Source organism: Lichenostomus cassidix, chromosome 1Aa, assembly GCF_008360975.1.
Source record: "Lichenostomus cassidix isolate B80296 chromosome 1Aa, HeHo_3.0, whole genome shotgun sequence".
Lineage (NCBI taxonomy): Eukaryota > Metazoa > Chordata > Aves > Passeriformes > Meliphagidae > Lichenostomus > Lichenostomus cassidix.
The window spans coordinates 56427078-56451730 of NC_139480.1; the positions used below are offsets into that span (position 1 = coordinate 56427078).

The following is a 24653-nucleotide window of genomic DNA, read 5'->3' on the forward strand; positions in this document are numbered from 1 at the left end:
TGAATTTCCTTCCTCGTTTAACGAGCCCTCAGTAAACCTTGGAATACAGTACTGAAAACTTGCAGATTCACAGCTTTCCACAGGTAGCCTTGTCCAGAGAGAAGCTTTATAAAAGGAAGCTCCCAATAGTTATTAAAAGGGGGAAAAAAGTCTCTAAAAATATTATCAGTGTGATATTTTGTTGACAGCCCTCAGGATGTACCTTTGCAATAGGACCAAACCTACTCAGTAAGATCACTGTAGATTTTGTCTCCATCACCACAGGCATTTTGGTTTATTTTCAGGAGGGTATCTCTTCTCCCTGCACTGCTGCACAAAAAACTGAAACTAGGAAACAAAATTTCTTTTCTAATTTTAAACTTCCTTAGGATATGGAATTGAGCACTATAGTAACATAAAGATCTACCACACTTCATCTGAGAAAGTTGCAGATGAGAGAGCTAAAGAGAGGGATTTGCTGTATTAAATGATTTTCAGACCTTTCTTCTACCATGTGCCCCATGTAAGTGCAGGAACAGGGATGGGAAAAGGGTTGGTGTGATACTCACAGGAAGGAAGTTCCTCATATCCAGGCCCTTGGGGATGGAGTTGTTTGCATTTTATTGCTTAAAGACAATTTAAGCCCATTTAGGTGTTGTTTTTTACATTCACAGCTCTGATTAAAAACTGCCAGCAGATATGGGCAAGATGAGTCTATTATAAGAGATGAAATGAAAGGCACTCTAGAACAGAAGATACCAATATTGCATCTAGGTCCAGAAATTATTAAAGGAAAATCCAAGTTCCAGAAACCCCAGGAGCTGTACACAGAGAAAATCGTGGTGTGTCGTTCTCCTTCTGTGAACAGCATTTTAACCTTGAAGAAATACCTTGGCAGTTCTAGAAATACTCCTGAGCTGCGCCAGACATAGACTCAGTCAGGTGACTCATGCTAACATCATTCCCCTTTTAATGCTGTTGTTTGGGTGTTTATTTCTGTACACTGTTTTTTTATATTACAGGGTTTTTTTGATGGGAGCATCTTGATTTTCCCAGGAGGTAATGTTTTATCAAAGGTGTGTTGATAATTGATGTCAGACTGGAAATGAGATTCAGGTCAGATCTGATGATTCATGTCCAGATATTTACCCCGGATGCAGCTTAGTAAAGCAAGGTTTTTCAAACAAACAAGAATTAACATCATTCCTCATACGAGTCCCAAATCAATAACAGCACATGACCTGCCACAGGTAGTATTAATGCCTCTGGCTCAGTAACCTGACAACTCCAAGGCTGTCTCATTTTCCTGCGTTTCCAACATTTACTGTTTTGTGAGTGCAAATCCAAGCACTCTCCTGTGAACAGCAAGTAAAAGTTTCTTCAAGGGAATAACTTGCTCCTCAGCAAGCAGCTAGCACAGAGTATGCAAAAAATCAAATAGGTGGCCAACCAAATGGCATTTTCTAAAAGCTTTTTATCCTCTCGCTTCTCACAACAGAGAAGAAGTAAAGACATTCTCCCTTCTAATTCCTCCTGCTCCAAAGGCAAGGCTTCACCAGACTGAGAGGCAGAGGGGCTGCTGGGACTCTGGTTTGATTGCCAAGCCACATTACTGACTCTAGGATCAAAACTGGTGACACACTGTCCTGTGTGAGAACTGTGGCACCTCTGAGCTCCATCACTGGCAATATCCTCCAGGAAGGAAGAAAAACCTGCTGTCTTCCAAGTTCCTAAGAGAAATTGTTAACCAGAAGAGCCATTTTGGAGGCAAATTTGCAACTCTACCAAGTCAGGCATCTTTGGAATGCAGATGACAAACCATGTGGTTTAGGGATCATTATAGGGAGCTTGATGGGCCATAAATCATGGTAACTCCACAGAAATCAATGGATAAATAGGAAAACCAGAGAGTTTCCATCAGACTGGGAGAGGTTTAAAGGTATGAGCCTTGTGTTTACCCAACTCTTCTTTGAGGATATCAAAAAGCTCCACAATGGCATTTTCAGTCTTTCTGTCAGAATAACTACAGAAGACAGAAGACAGCTCAGTTATTTGGCATTTCTTTGCTTTTAGATATACAATCAAGCAGACATAATGACCTATGACTACCTGTTTTTATGATGTTTTCTAGTTGTTTATCAAAGAAATAGAAAAAACCCCAGCAGCCCTAAACCCACAGTTTTCTGTATGCATTAGGATCATGTACCTTACAAAGATCATGCCCTCCTATGGCTTTTGTGTCCCCATTATCAACAAATCTTGTCTATTCTGGCACAAAAATAAGTTTGGAATAGATTACTAGCTGTTGCAGAATAAACAGAAAATACTTCAGGCTGCCAACTTAAATTTAAAGCATTCCAAAAGTTTTTATATTGTAGGAGAAAGGTAACATTAGATTTAGTCTACCAGTTTTCACTGTGGAGTATATTGTCATTTTTCTTTCCTCCAGTTTGAAATATGGTCAAAGTTTTTTCTAGCTGAAACTAGAATTTTGAATCACTAGAAATCTGAAAAATAGGGGTTTTTTTGCCCCTCCAGTGTTATTTATATATCTTAATTTCAAATTAATTCATGAATTTATTCTGAGCTACATAAACGTAACCAAATCACAGTTCAAGTAGGGGATTGTTTTCCAGTGGGACTGAAGTGCTGTTTTTTTCGTTAAGTGCTCTAAATATGCTGTAGTGTAATTACCACCTTTAGTGAAAAACTAAATAATAAGTCTTGAGTGATTAAGAATATCAGGATTCAACAGGTCGTCAGATTTCTGTAGATGAGTAAAATGAACTTAAATGAGGGGCAATACAGCAATTGTTACGAGAGAAATATAAGTAGAGACAAAGTGTTCTCATGGAATCCCTGAGGTCAGAAAAAGGATTACATGTTGCAGGAAAACACCTGGGAAGTATTGCCAAAATCATTATAACAGATCTGCATCTTAAGCCAGAGACATTCTGAGCCAGTGACTGTCAGACCTAAATAATTCATCTCCTCAGCTGCATTGCACTATAAGGCATTTATATAAAATGCATGATTTTCTTCTCTAAAATCATAAGAGTTTCAAGTTTCTCGGTAGGAAATACTGCTGCAAAAATGAATGAGTGCTCTTGTTATCTGCAAAAACCATAAATGACTTAAGCCCATTTCAATGAGTATTTATTTTAATATCTTCTTATCAATGGAACAGTGATGTTACATATAATTACCTCTAAAATTAGTATTACACTAGGTCATAATCACATAATCACAGCCTCTGTGCTGAGTCCTGACAAGACCAATGAAACCGGAAATATTACTCCAGTGCTAATAGCAGGTGATAGTAGTAATAAACATAATAATAATAATATGATCTGAAATATCTCAGAGGTCCTGACAGGTTTTCTGTATTGATTGCTTCAACATTTTTTTTAAAGCTGCAGGTGCATGGGTGAGAAAACCATCTCCTAAACATAACAGATAGATAGATTTCTATATAGAATTTTATTCTTCATAGCTGGCAGAAGGTATGAATCACACAAGATTATAATGGCCAAATGTAATATTATATCAGTTGGAGAATGGCTCATCAGGACACCTGGTTTGCAGAGTGGAACATGTCAGCCCATGAATAAAATTGCAAATGAAGTGCAGAATTTGCTTTAGGAAACTGTGAAAAAGTTTCCCATAAGTATGGATCTTATAATTATGGCTCTGCATATTAAAAAGATGATGATGAGTTTAGAGGAAGAATTTCATTTTTGCATGTCCTATTATAGGTAATTTGGGTAACAATTTTGAGTTTAAAAGCATTGGTACTCAGCAGTCTGAAAAAATCTAGTACCAGGCTCACTGAATAATGCATTTCTTTTAGAAAAAAAATCAGGACACCTCAAAAACATTTTAACTTTTAATTTTCAGGGGGTTTTTAAGTGTCTTTTCTGAGCAAGCACACAAACGGGTTCAACCCCTCTGAAGATAATGAATGTTTGCCAATCCCTGACCATTGCAATCTCCTATTTGCTTTAGCCTGCAAATAAATACCTGACCTTATTTTGATTGGAAAAATGGCTAGATCATGAAGTTATAAAGCAATATACAAAACAAGAGGATATTTACATTGCAGTCAAAGGTATGATCACAGCTGAGTGAGCTTAAACTACTGAATCCAGCTGCCACCTGCACACTTCAGTGCTGAAAAAGACATCTGCTGCAGATTTGGGGAGAGTGCTTGGACTGAAAGCCAAAACCCTGTGCTGAAAACTGGAAGGCAAGGATATGTTCATAACTCCTGTGATTTGAAGCTAAATGGATTAAAGCTAAACTTCCAGTGGCAGAACTGCTGTCTCCAGAAAAATATTACCCTATAGATAAAATAATGTTTCCAAAATACTTGTAAGCTATAATATCATTTTCCAGACATGCAAAGGTCGTGCAGAATGAGGGGACAACTCAGTAACAGTTAATAAATAATATGACCTCTTGATTTTTGAAGCTGTGTCTCTTTGGAGTAGGAAATACCTGAAGCACTTCCTTTCTTGTATGTTTACTATCATGTAAGTCATATAAATGGAAGTTTTCAAAGCACTTACAGAGCCCTGTTAAATCACTGATTGTGAGGTAAGCTTTTTGGAGCCAATGGATCCTTTGGGATGTTATTATAAAGTAACCTAAAAGACAAAATTTGACTTGGGAGTTTGAGTCATAAAGCTGGTTTATGGGTGCTTTGGAAAATGTTATTTTACCTAGATTGCATTTCTTGACCAAAGAAATAAGACTGCAACAGAGTAAGGAAGTGAATGCAGATATCCCAAATGCCAAGGTAGCTTGTTCAGCTTCAGTGTTTCAAAAAAGTCTACCTCGAGGGTAACAGATCATCTAAGCAAAGTTTTGAAAGATAAAGAACACTCTCTCCTGCCAGATTGTTCTAATGTTTATGTGTAATATATAATAGTCATTTCCAGCTCAGTTTTTCTCTGTTCTCTGACTCCAGGGTGTTGATGGAGACTGACCTAACACCAGAAGATATGAATGGAAAGTTTGGTGGAAATACCACAAATTCCATCTCTTTCTGTAGATCCCAGAAGACATCCTCTGAGAGAAAAACTGAGGAGCAGAAAGCAACAAAAATAGTTAATGCTGATCATTGAGCTCTCACTGTAGAGGGTAAGTTGCAGCAACTTAGAAAGCAGTGATTATGCACAGGGGAGTAATTCCTTAACAGGATTTTCTCCTTCAAGCTGCGCAGTGCAGGGTCTCAGTCCAGCATCAGCACAAACAATCCTAGCCCTGAGTGCATTCCCTACCTAGAGATCCCCTTTTTTTTTGGATCAACTGGCCTGGATTATTTACAGATTTTCACTCTTAATACCAAATGTTGGGCCAATTTAGTCTTTTGACTGTGATCAATTCTGTTCCTAGTATTTCCAAGTCCTTTTTCTCTATTCTCCCAATTCAGCTGTCAAAATTAACACCTAAGGGCTGATGTTTTCTGCAAAGACTGCCCATGTTTGCTCCCTGCACAGTGTTCTGATAACTGTTTTAACCAATTCATCTATTTTAGGAGATAAAATAATTTAGGTAATACATCGAATTGACACATTTTTATTCCGATTTTGGCCCATCCATCCTTCCTTAAGTACCTGCTGCTACATCACTTTTGTTCTGCAGTCTTACATTTGTCGAAATGTTCACTCCTCTCAAACCTTTTAAGGATCAACCAGAGCACAATCGTTTGATACAGTGTCTGCTTTTTCTTTCCATGCCAATATTGACATTTTTTGCAAGTTCAAATAGACTGCAAAGTGCATCACTTCCCCAGTAATGTTGTCATGTAGAGATAATGACTACTGACCCAATGACAGGACTTCCAGACCTACTAATGCTTGCATGACCTTAAGAACTAGCTGTTGAATTTCATAATTCCCTGGAGGATTTGTCAAATAGGGCTGGAATAAGGGCATTTGTGAGACCTGGAGGGCAAAAGCATTTCTTACCCTCCATAATGCTTCTTTTTAACCAACTCAATGCATTCCTGAAGTCAAGGAAAACAACAAACAACTTTAAATCCCGTGTATTAAAATGAGGATTAAAAAAAGACTAGTGGGCTGAAATTAATGATGATTCAGAAATGAGTCAGCTATTGAATTCTCCTTCAAAATCTGTTTTCAAGAAGGGAAAAAAAAAAGAATAGTATGAATAACTGGAAACTAAGGAGCTTTTGCAAGTAAATACTTGCAGCTACTTAGTGTAAGTAAGGAATTCCAGAAAACATGCATGAGAAGGAACACTACGAAAACTAATTAGTGCTATTACTGCAGGTATCTTTTAAAAATAATTGATAACTGCTAGGATTACAGGTGAATGCAGCAAACAATTTTACATTTTGAAAGACCTGACAGATCTGACTGCATATGAGACACTTATCCTTGAAGTGAGTTGAACATGACATCCATCCCTGGTCAGCTGTGACCCTAATCCAACAGGGCACTCAGAGTGGCCTTCCACAGAACTTTGGGGTGTCCCTTATATTTTCATATTTCACACTGATGCATTAAATTTATCGTATTTCTTTTTGAATTCCAAGAGATTTATTAGAAAGGAAAACACACATTTGTTTGAAACTAAAGGCAGTTCTATTGTTCTGCTGCACTGGATATAATGCCTGGCAGATGAGCATTTTGCCCCAGAATCCATTTGGTAAATTATACAATTGAAAAAAAGAATGGTGATAATATTTAACACTGCTTTAGATGACAGCTACTGAGTTCACCTCGCAGTTTGGACAAAGCCAAATTATTCACAGCTGGTGGGTTTGCATCAGTAGATGCCTTGTCACCAAAACAAAACTGATATTTTTTTTTTGCCTTTGTGTCATATGTCTGTGATGTATTTTATTGCCTGTAGATTCTACTCCAGAATAAAACCATGACAACATCCATGGGGTGGTTAATACCACATAAAACAAGACTAAGCCTTTCTCAGGTTTTGCCTCAATTCAGACATAAAGCTCACGGCACTGCATACAGACTTGGAAAACCACTTTTACTTTTTTTCCCCCCCTTTTTTCCCCCCATGTGTTCCACCTTTGTCTTGAAGAGGAAATACTCAAAAAAAAAAAAAAAGGAAAAAAGGAAACACCTTAAGCATGTTTAGCTCAAAAAGTATTTGTATATTGATTTTGGACATTCTTAAAAAGTGGGAAAGATTCTACATAGTTATCTTTCCCATGCACTAATAGGAAAGACAAAAAAAATTCCCTCACCTGCTTTACGCACCGAAAGCAGCAAGACAGGAAAATGCTTTTCTTCTTCTTTTTCTGTGTTTTTCCCTCACCCATGGTGCAAGCACTGAGCGATGTAAATTTATTTTGCAGTTTACAGCATGTCACCTTTGGTGTGTTTCTCTTAGGGGAGGTGACTCCACCACCTCTCAGGGGAGCCTGTTCCATTGCTTGACAACCTTTTTGTGAAGAAATTATTCCTGATGTCCAACCTGACCCTCCCCTGGCACAGCTTGAGGTCCTTTCCTCTTGTCCTGTCCCTGTTGCCTGGGAGCAGAGCCTGACCCTCCTGGCTGTCCCCTCCTGTCACGGATTGTGCAGAGCCACAAGGTCCTGCTGAGCATCCTTTGCTCCAGGATAAAGAAAAATTAAGAACTTCTCTACTTTTGATGGATGGAGAATCTGTGCCTTCAGTAGATATCACTTCATTTAAAAAAAAAAGTCCCATTCTTCTCCCTTCAGCTGCTGCAATCACTGCTAAGTGACTGTCATGACAGACAACACTCAGTTCAGAGCAATTCAGCATTTTGCTCAATGTATATTGTTTTTTTTTATCTACCATGTCCCACTGAGCCTTTAACATCGATTTTAAAGGACCAACCTCCCTGCTGTGCAATGGTACTCAAGTGCTCATCTTTTCATTTAAAGTAATAAGTTGTCAAGCTCCAAGCGATGTGAGTACGGGGAAAGCAAACCAGCAAATACACGAAAAACAGCGTTGAGTACACCAGCCAAAGGCTCACGCCGGGGGGATTTTAAGGTGTGTGGAAAAACGGATGGGTGTTTTTCCTGTCTGATGAGGGATTTCTCCCGGAATAACCAAAACTGAGTGTGAAAAACGTATCGATAGTCGCGATAGTCGTTGGGGCTAACGCTGTCTTTTTAGCGCCCTCTGCCGGATACTTCTGGCATTGCAACACTGGGGAGTCCTGTGTTTCAGAATAACTTAACTAAGGGGAAAAAAAAGTACTTTTAAATAAAATTCCACAACTCGAAGACTTAAAAAAGAAAAAATGTTGTCTTCACGACAACATGTTTGTAGTTTTAAGCAGACATAACATTTTCAGCTGAGGTAAGATAAAATGCTTCTTGGAAAAATACTGCTTTTTGCCAATTTTGAGATGAAAAACAGTTGCAATGATGCAATTAGATGAGCTGTTTAGCTTAAATGCTTTGGCTTAGTGTGAATTCTGATTGAATCTGATGGAATCATAAAGCTGCTCTTAGCCTTGAGCTTGTCTCTCCTGTGTCAGTCTAACTGCATGGATCTGCATACAGGATCAGCATCACTTTTTGTGGGCCTTTGGCATGTGGATGTTCTGGCATCACCTTTGACCCCACTGAAAACAGCAGACTGGCTCTGTCAGAACTGCCAAGGGAGGTTTTTCTTTGTTTGTTGGGAATTTAGTTCAGTTTGTGTAACTTGGTCTGTTACTGTTAACCAGGTACACATAAGGCACTTTCGTACTTGTTTGTTAGTGTTTATTGCTGTTGTTTGCAGTTTTGCTATTAGTTATACTTTCTTTACAGTGTTATTATTTATTAATTAGCTGCTCACAGCATTGTAAATTGTAAGAAGCTGACCTGATTCACATGCCACTGGTTTAAATTGCTTTCTAAATAGAGGATTCATTCTCCGCATCAGAAGAACCTGGCAAACGCTCTTTGATCTTGCAATTGTCTTCTTTATTCATAGCAGCATCTTCTTGTCCATTCTCTAGAGGCCTGGAGTTCTTATTTTGAAAGTGTTTCTTTATCAAGATATAAAAAATTATTCCAACCAAGTAGGCAGGACCTCTTAAAATTGCTGCTAAACCAAGGAAGACATACCTGTGGGACAGAGCAGAGGACATTGGGGCAGGCATTGAAGTTTTCAGAGACAATGAAGAAAAACATTTTAATGGCTTTTAAGGTCTCATATATACCAAAAAACATAGGGGAAGACATTAAAACTCATTCTTTGTGAATAATACCACAAACTGGATATTTTTACTTGCAAAAATTTCTGTTAAAGAATTGATAATATTCTTTTTGCTGATGAAGACAATCGCAAAGTGAAACTTCCATCATCTTCCCTTTTTTTTTTTTTTTTTTTTTTTAAACATTTTTGGATCACTTAAGGCTTTAGGCTCTTTAGGGCTAGAGGTATATTGAGGTTACCAGAGTGGTCTATTGTATGTAAAAATAAAAAACACATCAGAAGTAGCCAAGGCTTGAGTGAAACTGGGAAAAATCTATGGAACATTCCTCCAAGAGACTGGTAATGTTTGGGTTCCACCAACACCTACAGCTACTCAGCACATTATTCTTGCCTGGACTTTTGTCTCAAAAGTGGCCAATGCACAAAGTTAACATTCTTGTCAGTGTGAGCCAACTACCTGCAGACAAGGTATATTTGGGTAAACTTCCTCTTTATAGTTAGTCCTAAAGTCCTAAATCTTTTTAATTGGTTCTGATTATATTAAAAATACACAATTCATTCCAGAAGTCTCCATCATGGACATTAAATTTCTTTTGCACAACATGAAAACTGACTAAAAACTGAGAGCTTAACATTTGATCTTGAGATTTTTCAATTTCAGGAATTCTGGACTGACTTAAAGCCCAGAGCTAGTTTCTGACCATGATTTTGGATCACACACTGCAGTGTAAGACAACAGAGCAAGTCTGTCCACAGAGAGGGTTTTTGTGCCCTAATTTGCTTTACCTGTTAGCATTGGAGTCATAGAGGCGGCAGGCTCCTCGTTTCCCACAGCTGGTGCTTCCCCATTTCAAGCACGTCTTGTCGATCACGGCACCAAAATAAACTGGTGCTGGAATCCCAGCTGCAAGGAGAGAGCCAAAAATGACACGAGATTTCACAGAAAAGGACATCCTCTTAGAAATCAGCTTTATGTTTTCTTAGTGGTGATTATATGCTGCAAGAGTGGAACCAGGTGGATTGGACTCTGCAATATTTCTCTTACCCAGCATCCTCATAACGAGTGTGTATAGACCAACCGCGAGAGCCTTGAGCTCTGGCTGAACACATCTGGAAAAAAAGAGGGATAAGTAAGAAGTGCTGGCCTGTCTAGTGCTTAGACATGCCCATTTACATGCTGTTAATTTACCTGAGTTTAATACTCTTGTCGACAGAAAGCCAAAATTTGGAAGAAAAGTGCTTCCTTCATCTGCTGAAGTGTCTTAAGTGGCATGAAAAAGCTGAATTAACCTACTGATTTCCATTAAATAGCTCCTGGCAAGTCCATTCACTAAGTATAAGAGAGGAAGTGAAGTTTTAAAGTCATAACCAGTCTATCCTGAGCTTATTGGAAAGGGCTCTCCAACTGCCTGAACACTTAGGCATACATTTCCCTCACTTGATGGGAAATACCCTATTGCCCTAAGACAAAAGAGTTGCAGGGAGCAGGATTAGTGCAGCATCTTTCTGTGCTTGAATAGAGTTCTGTACAAGGACACAGCTTGGACAGCATTGAGCCTCCTGGCAATAGGTTCATCTGTTTTGTGAGAAACTGCACTCCAGGCATCAGAAAAAGGCACTGATCCTGAATCCATTATGTATCCAGTCTCTGCCATATCCTTACACATCCAGAAATCCTGTCAAATGCATGGCACTTTCAAAATCCAAGCAGAAAAAATGGACATGTTCTGGAAAACCTGATTACAGAACCATAGAATCACAGAATGGTTTGGTTTGGAAGGGACCTTGAAGAAAATCTTGTTCCAAAACCCTGCCACAGTCAGGGACACCTTCCACTATCCCAGCCTGTTTAGAACCACATCCAGCCTGGCCTTGGACACTGCCAGGGATCCAGGGGCAGCCACAGCTTCTCTGGGCACCCTGTGCCAGGGCCTCAGCACCCTCACAGGAGGAATTTCTTCTAACCTAAACTTTCCCCCCTTCAGCTTGAGCCCATTATTCCTTGTCCTACGACTACACTTCCTGATGAGCAAGAAAGTCAATTTTTCCTAAGGGAAAGAAACAAACATGACTTTGAAAGCCTCACTGGAAAGCCTCCACCTTTGGTACACAGCCAGCTGCACTCACCTGTACATGATCATGTATGCAGGAGTGGCTCCCAATGAGTAACAAAAGCCACCTATGACTTGTATTACTGTGTAATAAATGAAGTTCATGGAACAATCTGCACTTTTTGGACATTGCCCCAAGGTGGCAGAGTTGTTTCCTGTCCATGAACTGTTGATTCCAAGACATCTGCAGTTATGAAAGACCTGGAAGACACAAAACAGGGTTGGTTGGACACTGCACATGAAATGGGGATTCTGTTGGAGAAAAAAACGAGTACAAGAGACAGCTCCAGATCATGTCACTTCTAGAATGACCACCTGGAATCAGGAAATATTCAAATGGCACAGCACAATGAAAGTTTTCATCCACAGACTGGAGCTTTGTCTCTGGAACTCTGGGCATTATCCCCAGCACTCTGTGCCAAGCAAAAATCAGTCACCCAGAAAAACAAGCCAGAGTCTCACACTGCCTTTCCTTACCCCATTTTCCTACTTAAACATTAATTGTCAGTATCAGGGAAGATGCTACTCTATCTTAGGGTACTGCAGCTGTTGGGAGAAACATCAGGGCAGCCAAGATGAAGTTTATGAAAGGCAAACCATGGACAACTTTCAGTCAACATGTAACCAATTTTATCTCTGTGTTTCCCCCTCTTGTGCTCAATCTACAGAAGATGAAAGTTAGTATCTACAATAAGGAGCCAGGGATTTTTGTTAATGTGCAATAAATCAGTGAAATCTCTCTTTTCTGTGCTGTTTGTCACCAGAAATCAAAAATACCTCACTGACTGGTCCCCAGTAACTTTGGTTTTCCTGAAATACATTATCCTACTAAATCCCTGATGTTACATGGAAAATAAGCTGGTAGAAAACCTCTGAAACCAAAGCAGGGTCTTACTGTGTTCTTTCCATGTCCCACGGAAGTCTCACACCCAGCTAGACATGCTGAAACATAGGTGATTCCATTGGCTCCACACACAGGATCCCACACGTTGGAGGCACATTTGCAGTGAGAGTTGCACTCAGAAAATAAGGAATTTTCATGGTATGGAATGGGGTTACTTGGAAGTCAAGTTCAGACAAGTGTAAGTAATTTTTAATGCAGTGCTGAAGTCAGTGAAGTCCCTTCTGTGTGATAGTGTTGCTGTCCTGAAACCCACCTCATCTGCCCAGGTCACATTTTCACAGCTGAGTTTCTACATCTCTGTTGGTCTGTTTGAGAGTCCATCCTACTTGCACTGATATTCAAGTGATTACGAGATTATAGAGAATTTTAAAACCAGTGAAAACATTTCTACTGATTTTACTGGGAGGTGTAGACAGAAAAGAGAAAGGAGGGAGAGGTCAGTTAGGCTCCCCCCTAATTGAATTTAGAGCTCTATCAATATCTCTTCAGCTGTTGGTAAAAATGCACCAGTGACAGAAACCAGATCTCCTGGTCTCTGTAGTTCAAAAATACTCCTCTGTTAAAGCTTAGCCTAACTTTTCCTAGAGGATATGAAGAATGCAGTGTTCTCTTTTGCTTTCAGACATCCTTTGAGTATTGGGCAAAAAGGGGTGTCTCTCCTCATCTTCTTCCTTCTGGGTAAATTCAGCTTATGTGCTCATGTAGCTTTTTCATCTCAGTGCTTCTTAAGCATATTCCCTGGTCCACCATGTACATTCTTACTGAACACATTGCACAGTAATACCCCCACCCTCCCCCAGCCAAACAACCTGCATTGCTAATGATGCAATTCCTAATTAATCTTTAACCAGTATTGGGCTTCATCAGGCTGACACTCTGCTGACCAACAAAACCATGACTTGGGGAAGTGTTCACTTTCTCTTAGGCATTACAAAAAGCATATTCCTCTTTTTACTTTGACATCACAGACATTTTTTTGAGAACAATGGAGAAAAACACAATATTTTTTTAAATTTAATACTCACCCTTCATAAGACACTGTAATTCCTGCCACCACATAGTTATCACAGCCAACAAAAAAGTGCAAAAGACTGATGGCATAGGCCAAAAATGACATGGTAAATGAAAACTTTGTTGCTCCAATGATGCCCATTTTGTACTTTTTCATTATAAGCCCCCCTAGGAACATTCCAAGACCTACAGGAGGTAAGGATGTCATTCCTGAAAGAGATTATAGAAGAGCAATATTAAAATTAGAGAATCACAATGGTCTTAAGAGCCAAAGTCTGTCCTTAGGTTGCTGTCCCTGGCAGCTTTACTGTCTGCTATGATGACTTTAGGAAGGTTTCTGTTCAGTCCAACCCTTGGGTTGCATATGCTGTTTTTGAAGTGCCTAACCTTCCAAACCCACTTGCATTGCAAGGAACTTGTCAGATGCTTCAGCAACTAAAAATTCCACACCACACTCATTGCACATTTGGGGTGCCCTTGCTACAAATATAATATAAATGCAATGTAATATAATATAATTTTAAAATTTTTTATGGTTCCATAGGCTCAAACTCTGTATTTTTTATAATTCTGGTTCAGGTGAGACCACCATTTACCTCAACTTGTTCTGTAAGGAATTCAGCCCCAGATAAAGCACACCAGAACTTATCCCTATGCACTGCTTACAGCACAAGCAGCCCTTGCATGGTGTAACTCACCTATTAGAAAGTTGGATTTGGATGTGGATTGTCCATACTGCTGTTCCATGTACTTTGGCTTGTAAGTCAAGAAACCAATAAAACCACTGAACTGTAACAGTGAGCAACACAAAAATGTGAGGTACATTCGATTACCCAATACTTTTTTCAGGGAGGTATAGAAATCTGAAAGAAAGGGACATATGAGTTGGCATTGGAAGATGCATGGCATAACTACTGGTGAGTAACCTGCAAAAGTTAGGGCAAGGTCCTGCTCTCAGCCATCCAAGTGCAACTTGTGCTGATCTTCATTTGCATGAGAGTATCTGAAAGCAAAATCAGGTTCTTGTAAAACACCAGAGGCTGAGATACAGGAAGAGAATCTTAAAAGAAGACACAAGTGTGGATTAAGGCCTGGGTGCTCTATTGAGATAGGCACATGAAGACTAAAGGGCTCCACACAGCACAGACTTCGCTCAGCTGACATGAATATTATCGCAGGCTCAAGGCTAAGTGAGAGCTGCCTTGGTGGAGATGCCCAATGTCTTCCACTGGGATCTGAACAAAAAAATTGACAAATGAAGCAAAGCCACCTCTTTCCATCAGCTTTTCATCACCTTTTTTTTGGCCTAGGGACTGCACAACCAGAGCTATTCAAGCCTGATGTATTTTCATCAGGTACCAATGTGCTTCAGAGTCTCCATGAGCTGTCTCAGATGTATAATTTGTCTTTCCACATTGCAAAAAGGAGTCTTAGAATATTTTGTTTAGGTTCAGGTACAGCAACACTTTTCCACTGTACAAATTTCTTCCAGGACAAAATTTTAGATGTAGGTGCTGTTCAGGTGATGATTTATTGTAGGTGATGCATGCAGAACCTCAGTCCTGAACCAGCTCTTCCACTTCTAATAATTTTTGGTTGACCTTTCCTTTCCTGGGCATAGCTGCCTGGTTTAGATGGAAGTGCAGGGGAAGCAAAATATTTCGCAGAACTGTTACATTCCCTATGCATGTTGTGCCTATTTCTTTTCACATTTATACAATATGGGAAACACTTGCCTTTCAGCATTACTGACCACTTCCTTGGCTTAGTTTTTTCAGGAGAAAGTTTATTCCTCGTGGCACCCACGTTCTCCAAGAGACCACGTGAAGTTTTGTCCTTCTTGGCTTCCCCCGGCTTTTTCAGACTCTTTGGCAGGAAGCAAAATGGAATAGCAGATAGGAAACTGGCTGCTCCACCTATTAAAAAGCCAAGCCACCATGCACCCACCCAGCGGGAATCCTGTGGGGTGATACTGATGCTGCCTAGAAATGAGGGAAACAGGCACAAGTTACCCCAGTGAAGAAGTTGAACCTTCCTAGCCTTTGTCTGCTATGGCAGCAATGTTTTATAATGTCTGACTTCCAACAGTAATCATCTAATGAGGCATCATCCAGGCAGTGAAGGCATCAGGAATCATACCCTGAATGGTGTTCTAGAATCATAGATTGTTTTGGGTTGGAAGGGACCTTTAAGATCATCTTGTTCCAAAACCCTGCTGTGGGCAGGGACACTTTCCACCATGCCAAGCTGGTCTGAGACCCATACAACCTGGCCTTGAAGACTTCCAGGAATGGGGTATTTATAGCTTCTCTGGATAACTTGTTCCAGTGCCTCACCATCCTCACCGGGAAGAATTTCTTCCTAACATCTAATCTAAACTTACTCTCTTTTGTTTTGGCACCATTCCTGTTTGTGTGGTGCTCTTTCATCTGCCATTCTACCCCTTTCACTGCCTGATGTTTTGTGGCAGACATGGCAACACCAAGGTCTTACCCAACACATGGGAAACCAAAAGGGGTGACAGACAGGCTTCAAGCAGGGGTGCTTTTAGGGCTGATTCCTTTCTCCTGAGACCATCCTCTGCTCTCCTGAACTGCATAGGTTGCTATTAAGCTATTAAATATTCCCTGTGATGCCAGTGAAATTAGCCATGGCTTTAAATGTATTGCAAGGAAGATAAGAGCATCTGATTGTATTTTTATGATGGTTAATTCTGGCATGTTTGGTGGGGGACAAAGATTGTAAGACTTTCCACTGCGTGACCAGAATTGGCTCACTGTCTTTACTCTTAAATAAAATCAAACCTTGGCTTAACAAAGGGAAAAGAAAAAATAATTAACCTATCTAACCACAGGATTCTGAAGACCTGAAAACTTCTCTGTCCTGCTATAAAAACAAGATCACTGAAAGGGTACAGGAAGAAGAAGCACAGCCACCACTCACGGGGGTTGCTCTGTCCCCTCTGGCAATGTGCAGATGTGAATACATACATGTGTTTCCATTCCATCTGAATAAGCAAGGGCTGGCAAAAAGTGGCAAAAACTATGGGAAATGTAAATAATGTAAAATACTCAGTGGAAAGGGTGGATAATTCCCGCTAACTCTAAAGCTGATTCTGTGCTAGCAGAATCTTTTTGTTAAGACTCCAGTTTAGTAAAACATCTGGGGTCTGTGAGAGTTCTTGGAATTAATTCTTAGAGTTAAATGTGTATTGCAATCCTTTAATCTTAAAGCACAGTTTAAAAATATGCTCCCAGTATAATTCTGCCTTTACTCTAAAACCTTTCAGTAGTTCAGTAAAACTGAAATAAAGTATACAATAAAAATAATTAAATTAATATAATTCAAATATAAAATACATTACTATAATTAATATAAAAAACCCCTATGCAACTCTTTATAGGAACCTCTTATGAACAAGTATTAGCTTACTTTCTCTTTTCCTCTGTTTTCCTTACCTGGATCCACAAATCCAATATCCACATACAGTTTTGCACATAGAGATCCCAACAGGAAACCAAACATTGGACCCATCATGGCTATTGTGTGCAAACACGCTGAAAATACAATGAAGCAGATGCTAGTACCCTTTAAGGGCTGAAGGTTGTCTTCTGCAGAGGGTGATGGACCTCTTATACTATGGATCTCTCAGTTTACTTCATGTTGAGATTACCTACATACACAGGAACATTCTCTTCTTTAGCAAAATCATCGAGATAAGAGATGCCCAGTGGTGTTATTGGTGTCTCACCAATCCCACGTAACATGTTTCCCAGTAGGATGTATATCCACATATATGAGGATGGCTCCTTCTCACAGCCTGCAGATGAGAGTTTACACCTTCGTAATAGAATAGTTGAATGGGAAACAGTGACAAATCACCAGAAATTCAGCATGTGAAAGGATTATAGCTTGGAATTTAAGGTATTAAGAACATTTTCCTTATAGAAGATAAACAAAAGGCTGTCAACCCCATTGTAACTTCTCATGGTCTTTTAAGAGCACCTCCACTGCATTTGATTTCTAAAAAAACTGATAAGTACCACCCATCAGAAAAAAATGCTCATTTAAAAAAAAACCCTATTGATATTAAGCATAAATAAATATACATAAATATATATATATATATATATATATAACCTGCCACATAACATGTACCTTTAACATGAGAAGTTTGAGATGACTTCTGGTGCAGAGCTTGGCTCATTCTCTACCTGTATCCCATACAAGCAACAAATAAAACAGCTGCTTTCCATACTGTGAGGAGGATAATAGGAATCTCCATTTATTTCTGCTAAACTCTGTGCAGTTTCATGTCCTGTCACACTATTTCTTCCACTCCCCAACTCCAGGTCCTGAGTAACTGAATCCTTTCAAGCAAGGATAAAGCAAGCTCCTGTATTTGTACTTTCACTTACGGCTCCTTACCTGATCGTGAGGCTTCCAAGATGGTGTCATTCCCATCCTGATGCAGGGAACAGGGATTTATGCTTGAAGTTGAGTTGGCTGAAGAAGCTGTGTGTGATGATGTCTCATACTTGTAGCTGAAAACACACAACAGTAGGTTTAGAAGCAGTGCTCACTAGGGAAACATCAGTGTGGTAGGGCTGGAACCACTTGGCTGCTGTTTCCCTAAAGAGAAAGGTATCTTTGATTAAATATCAATTCAAAGTCCTTCGGAAGGAGCAAATAACATTATTTAAAACATTTTAGAAAACTAAAATACTAAAATGAAGAGCAAATAAAACTTAGAATTCTCTGTCTGGAAGGCATAGCATTTTAAGCTGGAAAATTTAAAAGAGCTCATGAAAGTATTTCAGATAGCATTGAATTTTTGGTTTCTAAATTTAGAGTCAGGTCCAAGTGAGCTCCCTATGTTGACCACACAGCCAAGGAGAAAAAGAAGGTCTTGAGTTTGAGCAAATGTCCCCTTTCCATCTTTGATACTCATCTGGTCTGTTCAGCTGCTTTAACATGATGCCTTCCCCAGAAACAAGGGCTGCTGAGGGGCAAAGTACAATTAGCTTTAGCAGAGCAATATGGTAAAGCACACATTCTGCTTCAAGGAACTGCCCTGGCCCTGTTTGACCAGGCAGGCTTATTTTCCAGGTTGAAACAAAGAGCAGCCATCAGGAGAGGCAGTGCACAACAGTTCCCTTCAGGCCCAGGTTCATGAGTTGCCCAGTAGATGATTATGTAGATGATTATGTAGATGATTATGATACATAGTCTATCTTAAAGTGTGGAAAACTGATAAAAAGTCTGGTGCTAGTGCTACATTCACCAACATAAGAGAGAGCAGAAATATATCTTACACTATTTGCTATCTCTGTGCCTCAGCTATGTTTGAAAATATTATCATGTATAAGCATCATGCAGTAGTTCCCTGAGCCTGGAGAAGATGAATAAAATTAACCAGATATGGAGAATCAGTTTAACCAGCCACGTACATTTGGAACAGGAAAAGCCTGGTATGAGTTCTACCAGCACTGCTCCATCTGCAGGCTCTAGCATAATTTCCTTCTTTACCTGCTTTCTGAACAAGCCTGAGTGGAAACGAAAGCATTGTGATTTTCCTGTTTTTTTGAGGAGTTGAACTTTCATTCCAGAGCAGATGTATTTTTTAAATGAATGTTCACCATCACAAGTAGGGATGTGTGTGTCCCATGTGGTTCATTGCACATGGAAGTGAGGTTCTACAGACCTTTGGAAATCTAAAGCTTGATACCCACCAAGTTCCATTTAAAAACCACAGAGCAGAATGCAATTCCAATGGTAGGTTACCCAAATCAACCATGATTAGTACTTACTATCCCATGAAGAAATGAGGCATTGCTGATAAAAAGCATCCCAAAGCCATAGTAAAGCATCCCACAGCTATTACTTTGGGCCTATGAAGCTTAGCTCCAAAGTAGCTCACAAATGCAATCACCAGCAAGTTACCTGCAAGGCAATGAACCAGAATTAGTGCCAGATGCTGTTTCATGTTTCTCTTAGCAGTCTTCTGCATGTTAGGGAGTATCAATTACCCATCTCAAAGCTGCCATCGATGAAACCTGTAGCAGATGATGTCAGGTCAAACCTTCTCTCAATCTGCGTGATGGAGCTTTTCATTATTGTACCCGACAAGGCTTTACTGAAGTAGCTGAATGACAGAGCAGCCAGAAATGCCTGGGGAAAGATTCAGACAGAAAACAGAAGGCAGAGGCAGGGAAACTGGTCACAGAGGGATCAAATGTATTTAAAACTGCGTGGAACAATCACAGTCATGACATGTATTTGTTACTCAAATTGGAGTAGCAAAGTTAAGATTGACCCAAATTACCTTTGGCTTGGGTCACACATCCCTTATTTTAGGCCAATTGATAACTGATTTTAACTCAATCATGTGGCACTGAAATAAGGGCTTTATGCAAGTTTTTATGATATGCCTGTATGTGGAATGGGGTACAGACTGATTGAGCTCATCTCTGTCTCAGATGATATATTTTGAAATGTTGCCTGTATATCATATACCTCACAAGGAAATGCTTTATACTCTTTGTAGTTTGATTGTTGCTTCCACCAACACACATTGTGGCTTTTGTAAATAAAGATTTATTTAAGTTTGTTTAAATATTGACCAACTATTTCCACATAGTCTAAAAACCAAATAGACTTATTGCTCACTGGGCAAGAGTTCCAATACAACAGAAACTTGGGTAAATAAACAAAGCAAATACAGGTTTAGACATTGAAATACTATCTGCTGGAAGAAATGAAGCCAATCTGGGAAGTATAAGCTTGAAAACTGGTATATTTACTCTCTTTTTGTCAGGAAGGAAGAGAAAAATCTCCCAAGTGTGGGGTTTGTCCCGATATGTTCTCTATTTCCCGAGCTTGACCAGCAAAAAATCCGAGAATCACCCTTTGTTCCTTACGCCAGCAGTGCTCTCAGAGAACGTGGCTGAAATCACAAACTGCTGATAAGCATGAAAACACAAACAAAAATTTCTGGGGTAGATTTGGTTTAAAAATGCAATCCTCAGGTGAACCACAAACCATTTGCTGAAATATGGTTCACCTCGCCTTGTTTTGACCCTACAGGAATGGGTGGTGACAGCAACCTCCAGACAAGTGCATTGTAGGCACCTACTTGAGGTTGGTTCAAGTCTGCCACTTGACTTGACTCTGCTGCCTCTCACTAATGGCCAAGAAAGAATCCACCTACAAGGAACTTGCGAGTAAATGTGGTAGATGCTGAACTTTTATCTTCTTTAGAAGAAAGATAAGATCTGACTATCCCCCGCACCCCTAGTGTGTATCCAGTTCCACAAAAGATAAGTGGAAACAGGAATGAAGGAATTTGGCACATGACATGTTGAACAACATTTCTTAACAGAGAACAATGGTAATTCATCGTGATATTGCTAAGGCACCAAACCTTCAATCCAGTGCAAGAGGAAGTCTTTTTGACGGGTGGATTTTTGTTTCCTTCATCATCCAAAAACGGGTCAGGTTCTGCTTCCTGATTTGAGTCACTGACATTGCTGGGTTTGGTTTCCACTGTCATGGCTGATTTCTTTACTGAGTGATCTGAACTCAAGAGAAAGCAGGAATAAATACAAAAGCACATGTGACAAAATAGAGTTGCCTAAGGGACCTCTCTGATGAATCTGGTGCAACTAATTACAGGAAAATGCTGAGATGTTGAAACTGAGCCTTTCCATTGGAAATCATTTGGCAAATATACTTTGCATATTTCAAAGTGTATATTTGTTTGAATTCTGAAATATCTAGTTTTGACTTTTTTTTTTTTTTTAAAGTGACGAGTATCCCCTTATCTCCTTGTCCTGTCCTTTAATGCTAAAAGGGCAATCTTGACAGAGGAGTAAGAGACAAAATCTCTGTCCAAAAATAAAGTACAACAGTCAACAAAGCAACAGTGCTGAAGCACTGGGAGTCACAGGAAGCCCTAATTTGCAGGCCATGTGGCTTAGAACTCAGTCATCAATTTGGTAAAATCTGTAGAAACACTGTGCCATCCAATTTGTTGCTTTACATTGGCCTGTTGGAAACAAATCTTAGTGACAAAAGAATTTATTATTTCAGCTAACTGAGCTTCTGTAAGGATATTACATGTTTTTTTCCTTCTTGTAATAATATGCAGGGTATATCCCTGATCTCCTTCTGTTTGCAGAGTGCTGTCTGTATGCCCTGATGCATGAAATCATCTGCAACTCAGCAGTTCAGCAGAACTACTCCAGTTCCCTCAGGAACATCCTGTAGCCATAGACAATGATATATCCTTTGATACCTCTTTTTTTTTTTTATTGTTAGAAGCTTTCTTTTGTTATTAAGTTGTATTTTGGTTTATTGCAATGAATAGCTCAATACTTCACCTTTTTTTTTTCCCTCAGCTTTTTAAAACTCAATATCTGAGAGATGGGATAAACAACTAAAAAAGGACACTTCAGGGAAAGGCTGTAAAGGAAGTTTACATATCTGTTTGCAAAGTTTATTTAAAGAATGAAAACACTTGCCTTTTTGTGCAACTCCCACTACAAACAGAACAGATTTCTGAAGGACGATCCAGAATCCACTGCAGAGCCCCTCGGAAAAAAATGGGTCACTTGAAAGAAGCCATCTTCAGATCTGCAGATAGGAGTATTGCATATTCTATCAGAATACTGAAACTACTGCCCTCAAGTCAGAACTCAGAAATCACAGCTCACATGATCTGATTTGTTTCACCTCTCACAATACTCTCCTCATTTGAGAAAAGGGTGAAGAAGAGAGAGAGGGGAAACAAATCACACAAAGAGAGGTTTTATATGCTTGAATGCAGCTGAAAAAAGTTGGATGAACTTTTCCAATGCTGGAAAAAGTCCATCTCCTTTCCCACTGCTAATATATCTACTTCCCAAACTTTTTTTGTGGCTATGCTATGAGTCTGGGTCAGCACATGTATCAGGACCAAAAAAAAAAAAAAAAAAGCTTCTCCTTCCTACTCAGATAGGAACAAGAAGCAGAGAAAGAATTTCCCCTAGACTGCACAGCTACCAACAAAAATGTTATGAAATAAAATTCCTGATGCTCAGGAGAAGTTAGTACACAAATACTTTTGAGCATCTGGTCCTCTGAAATTCACCTTTTTCTGTGTAACCTGAAGATACAAACTTCTCCTTGTAATTATAATACATTGATGACCACAGTAATATGCTGGGGGAGAATATCATTGCAGGTCACAGAATTAAAGAAGAGGCTTTTTTTTTGAGAGTTTAAAGGTACATGACTTAGAATCTGCTGGCAATATCTCCTCCCACCCTCAGCTGACCCTGACCTACACAGACATCAGCTGGAGATGGGAGAGATGAGGGCTGGGGAAATTCCAGGCCACAAGAGGATTAGAAAAAAAAAAAGATAAAAGGCCAATTCACAGTTGATGTCAATATAGGGTAGCTGCTGAACCTGATAATTTCAAGTATTGATAAAGTTGCTCTTGTAGATTCTTTTTCATTAGCATTTTCCCCCATCTTTAATAAACCAAGGATCTGGTTAAAAGTATGAAGTATGAAAGAAAAAGCATGAAGCTTTCTGCACCAAATGCACCCTTTCAGTATTATGAGTTTTCCAAAACTACCAGTCTTTGCCTGCACAAACCACTCTTCTGTCACAGTGAACTGAGAAAGTTGCATTTTCAGAAAGACAAGATTCAGTTAGTATGGTATTGGTATTGTTTAGGCAGTAATCAACCTAACCAAAAATTATCCTATCCCCTTCCCAGGGCAAGAAAACAAATCTCTTCTCAAAAAACCTGGCAAAAAGAAAAAAAAATCCACAAAAAAATTCTAAGCCATACAAAGAGATGAAATTTAACGCTCAGTTCACTTTTTGGAACATTTGGCAAATTCACTTGATTTTATGCTCAGTACAGTCCCTTCCGAGAACCACTTCGGGTGGGGAAGGTCACTAATAATCAGTGTGGATCATTTGTGCTGGTGGCAGCTTCTACACCACCATGGGGGATCATGCAGCACCTTGCAGTTCAATTGCAGAGTGAATGCAGCCAGCCTTGCAAAGGAGAGGTGCAGATTTTTCAGGGCTTCATGATCTTACAGGGGCCATGGCCTAACTCTGGGCCTGATCGGTAGAGCTATTCCTTAATGGATATTAAAAAAATAAATCAGCTTCCTTTGATTCCTCTAATTATATGTAAATTATAATGAATGAGAACATCAGTTAAAAAACCTTAGCATGAATTACAGGTAATTAGTTTACAAAGGTCAAGACAACAGTTGGATTCAGGTTTTGTAGATTGCTATAAAAGAAAAATATAGTGCTGATGAGGAGTTTTAAGAATCCAGCAAAGACACTTGAAGTCTTTGGGCTGTTTGTCACCACAGCTGCACTCTCAGGGACTGTGACATCACCCAGCAGAAGAGCAAATGACAAATCAAGAGCCACATTTCCTCCAGTAATTTATGGAACTGTAAAGATTTAGACTAACTGCAATGCTAATCCAATTGTTTTACTGATTTTAAAATATAATCATAAGAAGATCTTTTAAGTTAACATGATATGAGAAATGAATATCCCAGAGCTGTGCAGACCTCAGTGTTCTTGCATTGTTCAAGACATACAATGCTTACAGTTCAGAGACACACATGCAATGCATGATGCCATCCTTAAAGCACTGCAATGCTTAAAGCACCAGGAATTACTGTTACTGGTGTTACTGGGGACTACACAGGTCACATTCATTAGCTGCAAACACTAATGGCAACACTTTAAAGTTAACACAAGCGGAAAGAATATTAAAGAGGTTCCTACCTAGGTTCTGCATCCACAACAACAGCAGCACTACCACACAAATGCTCAAAAGTCAGAGTATTCTCTCCTTAAGCAAAGCTCTGATGGTATTTGGTAGAAGAATCATTAACTTCCAACACAAACCAATGTTTTAATCTTGTCTCCTCCCAGTTCTGCCCTCTGTTAAAGTCCCAAAATCCATGTTTATCCACAGCGGTCAAAAGTTAATTAGGAAGAAACCGTGCAAGTGTGTTCCTTTTACATATTCTTGTCAAGCATCTTTTTTCTTTCCTGAACTTGTCTAGATTATAATGGTTCACACCTTTCTGGTGTTTAAAAATGTGGTGTTCCAACTTTAGAAATACTCCTGTTTCCAATGCATTTTGGTATGAAGTTTTATTTTCATAGTCTATGGCTAAAGTCCATTCTGCTCAGATCTGCTAGAATCAGCCAGGGAATTACAGGAAGAGAAAAAATAATACCTTGGATATATGGAACAAACGGGGTGTTCAAGAACCATTAATGCTTAGAAGACTGTTCAGATTTATAGTTTAGTGCTATTAACAGCACAGGCAGGCGAGGCGAAATATGAAAGTGTATTGGGGCTGTGTGTACTTTGGAGCAGCCCTTTATCTACTTACAGCCCTAGTTCAAGGAAACAGGCTTCCTGAGAAATAT

General features: G+C 39.4%; 1 protein-coding gene across 1 annotated transcript; it reads right to left on the minus strand.

Annotated features, from left to right (window-relative positions):
* Positions 1-8697: 8697 nt before the first annotated feature.
* Positions 8698-24131, minus strand: LOC146443949 (solute carrier organic anion transporter family member 1C1-like). Its single transcript, XM_085049177.1, has 16 exons — positions 23997-24131; positions 21707-21818; positions 20608-20759; positions 19214-19355; positions 18995-19127; positions 17613-17728; positions 16858-17004; positions 16643-16741; positions 14921-15166; positions 13883-14047; positions 13199-13394; positions 12165-12327; positions 11286-11470; positions 10204-10268; positions 9945-10062; positions 8698-9067 (listed from the first exon to the last, which is right to left on the minus strand). Exons 3-16 carry the CDS (start codon positions 20734-20736, stop codon positions 8854-8856), a joined length of 2118 nt encoding a protein of 705 aa, XP_084905303.1. The 5' UTR covers positions 20737-20759; positions 21707-21818; positions 23997-24131; the 3' UTR covers positions 8698-8853.
* Between the last annotated feature and the right edge of the window lie 522 nt (positions 24132-24653).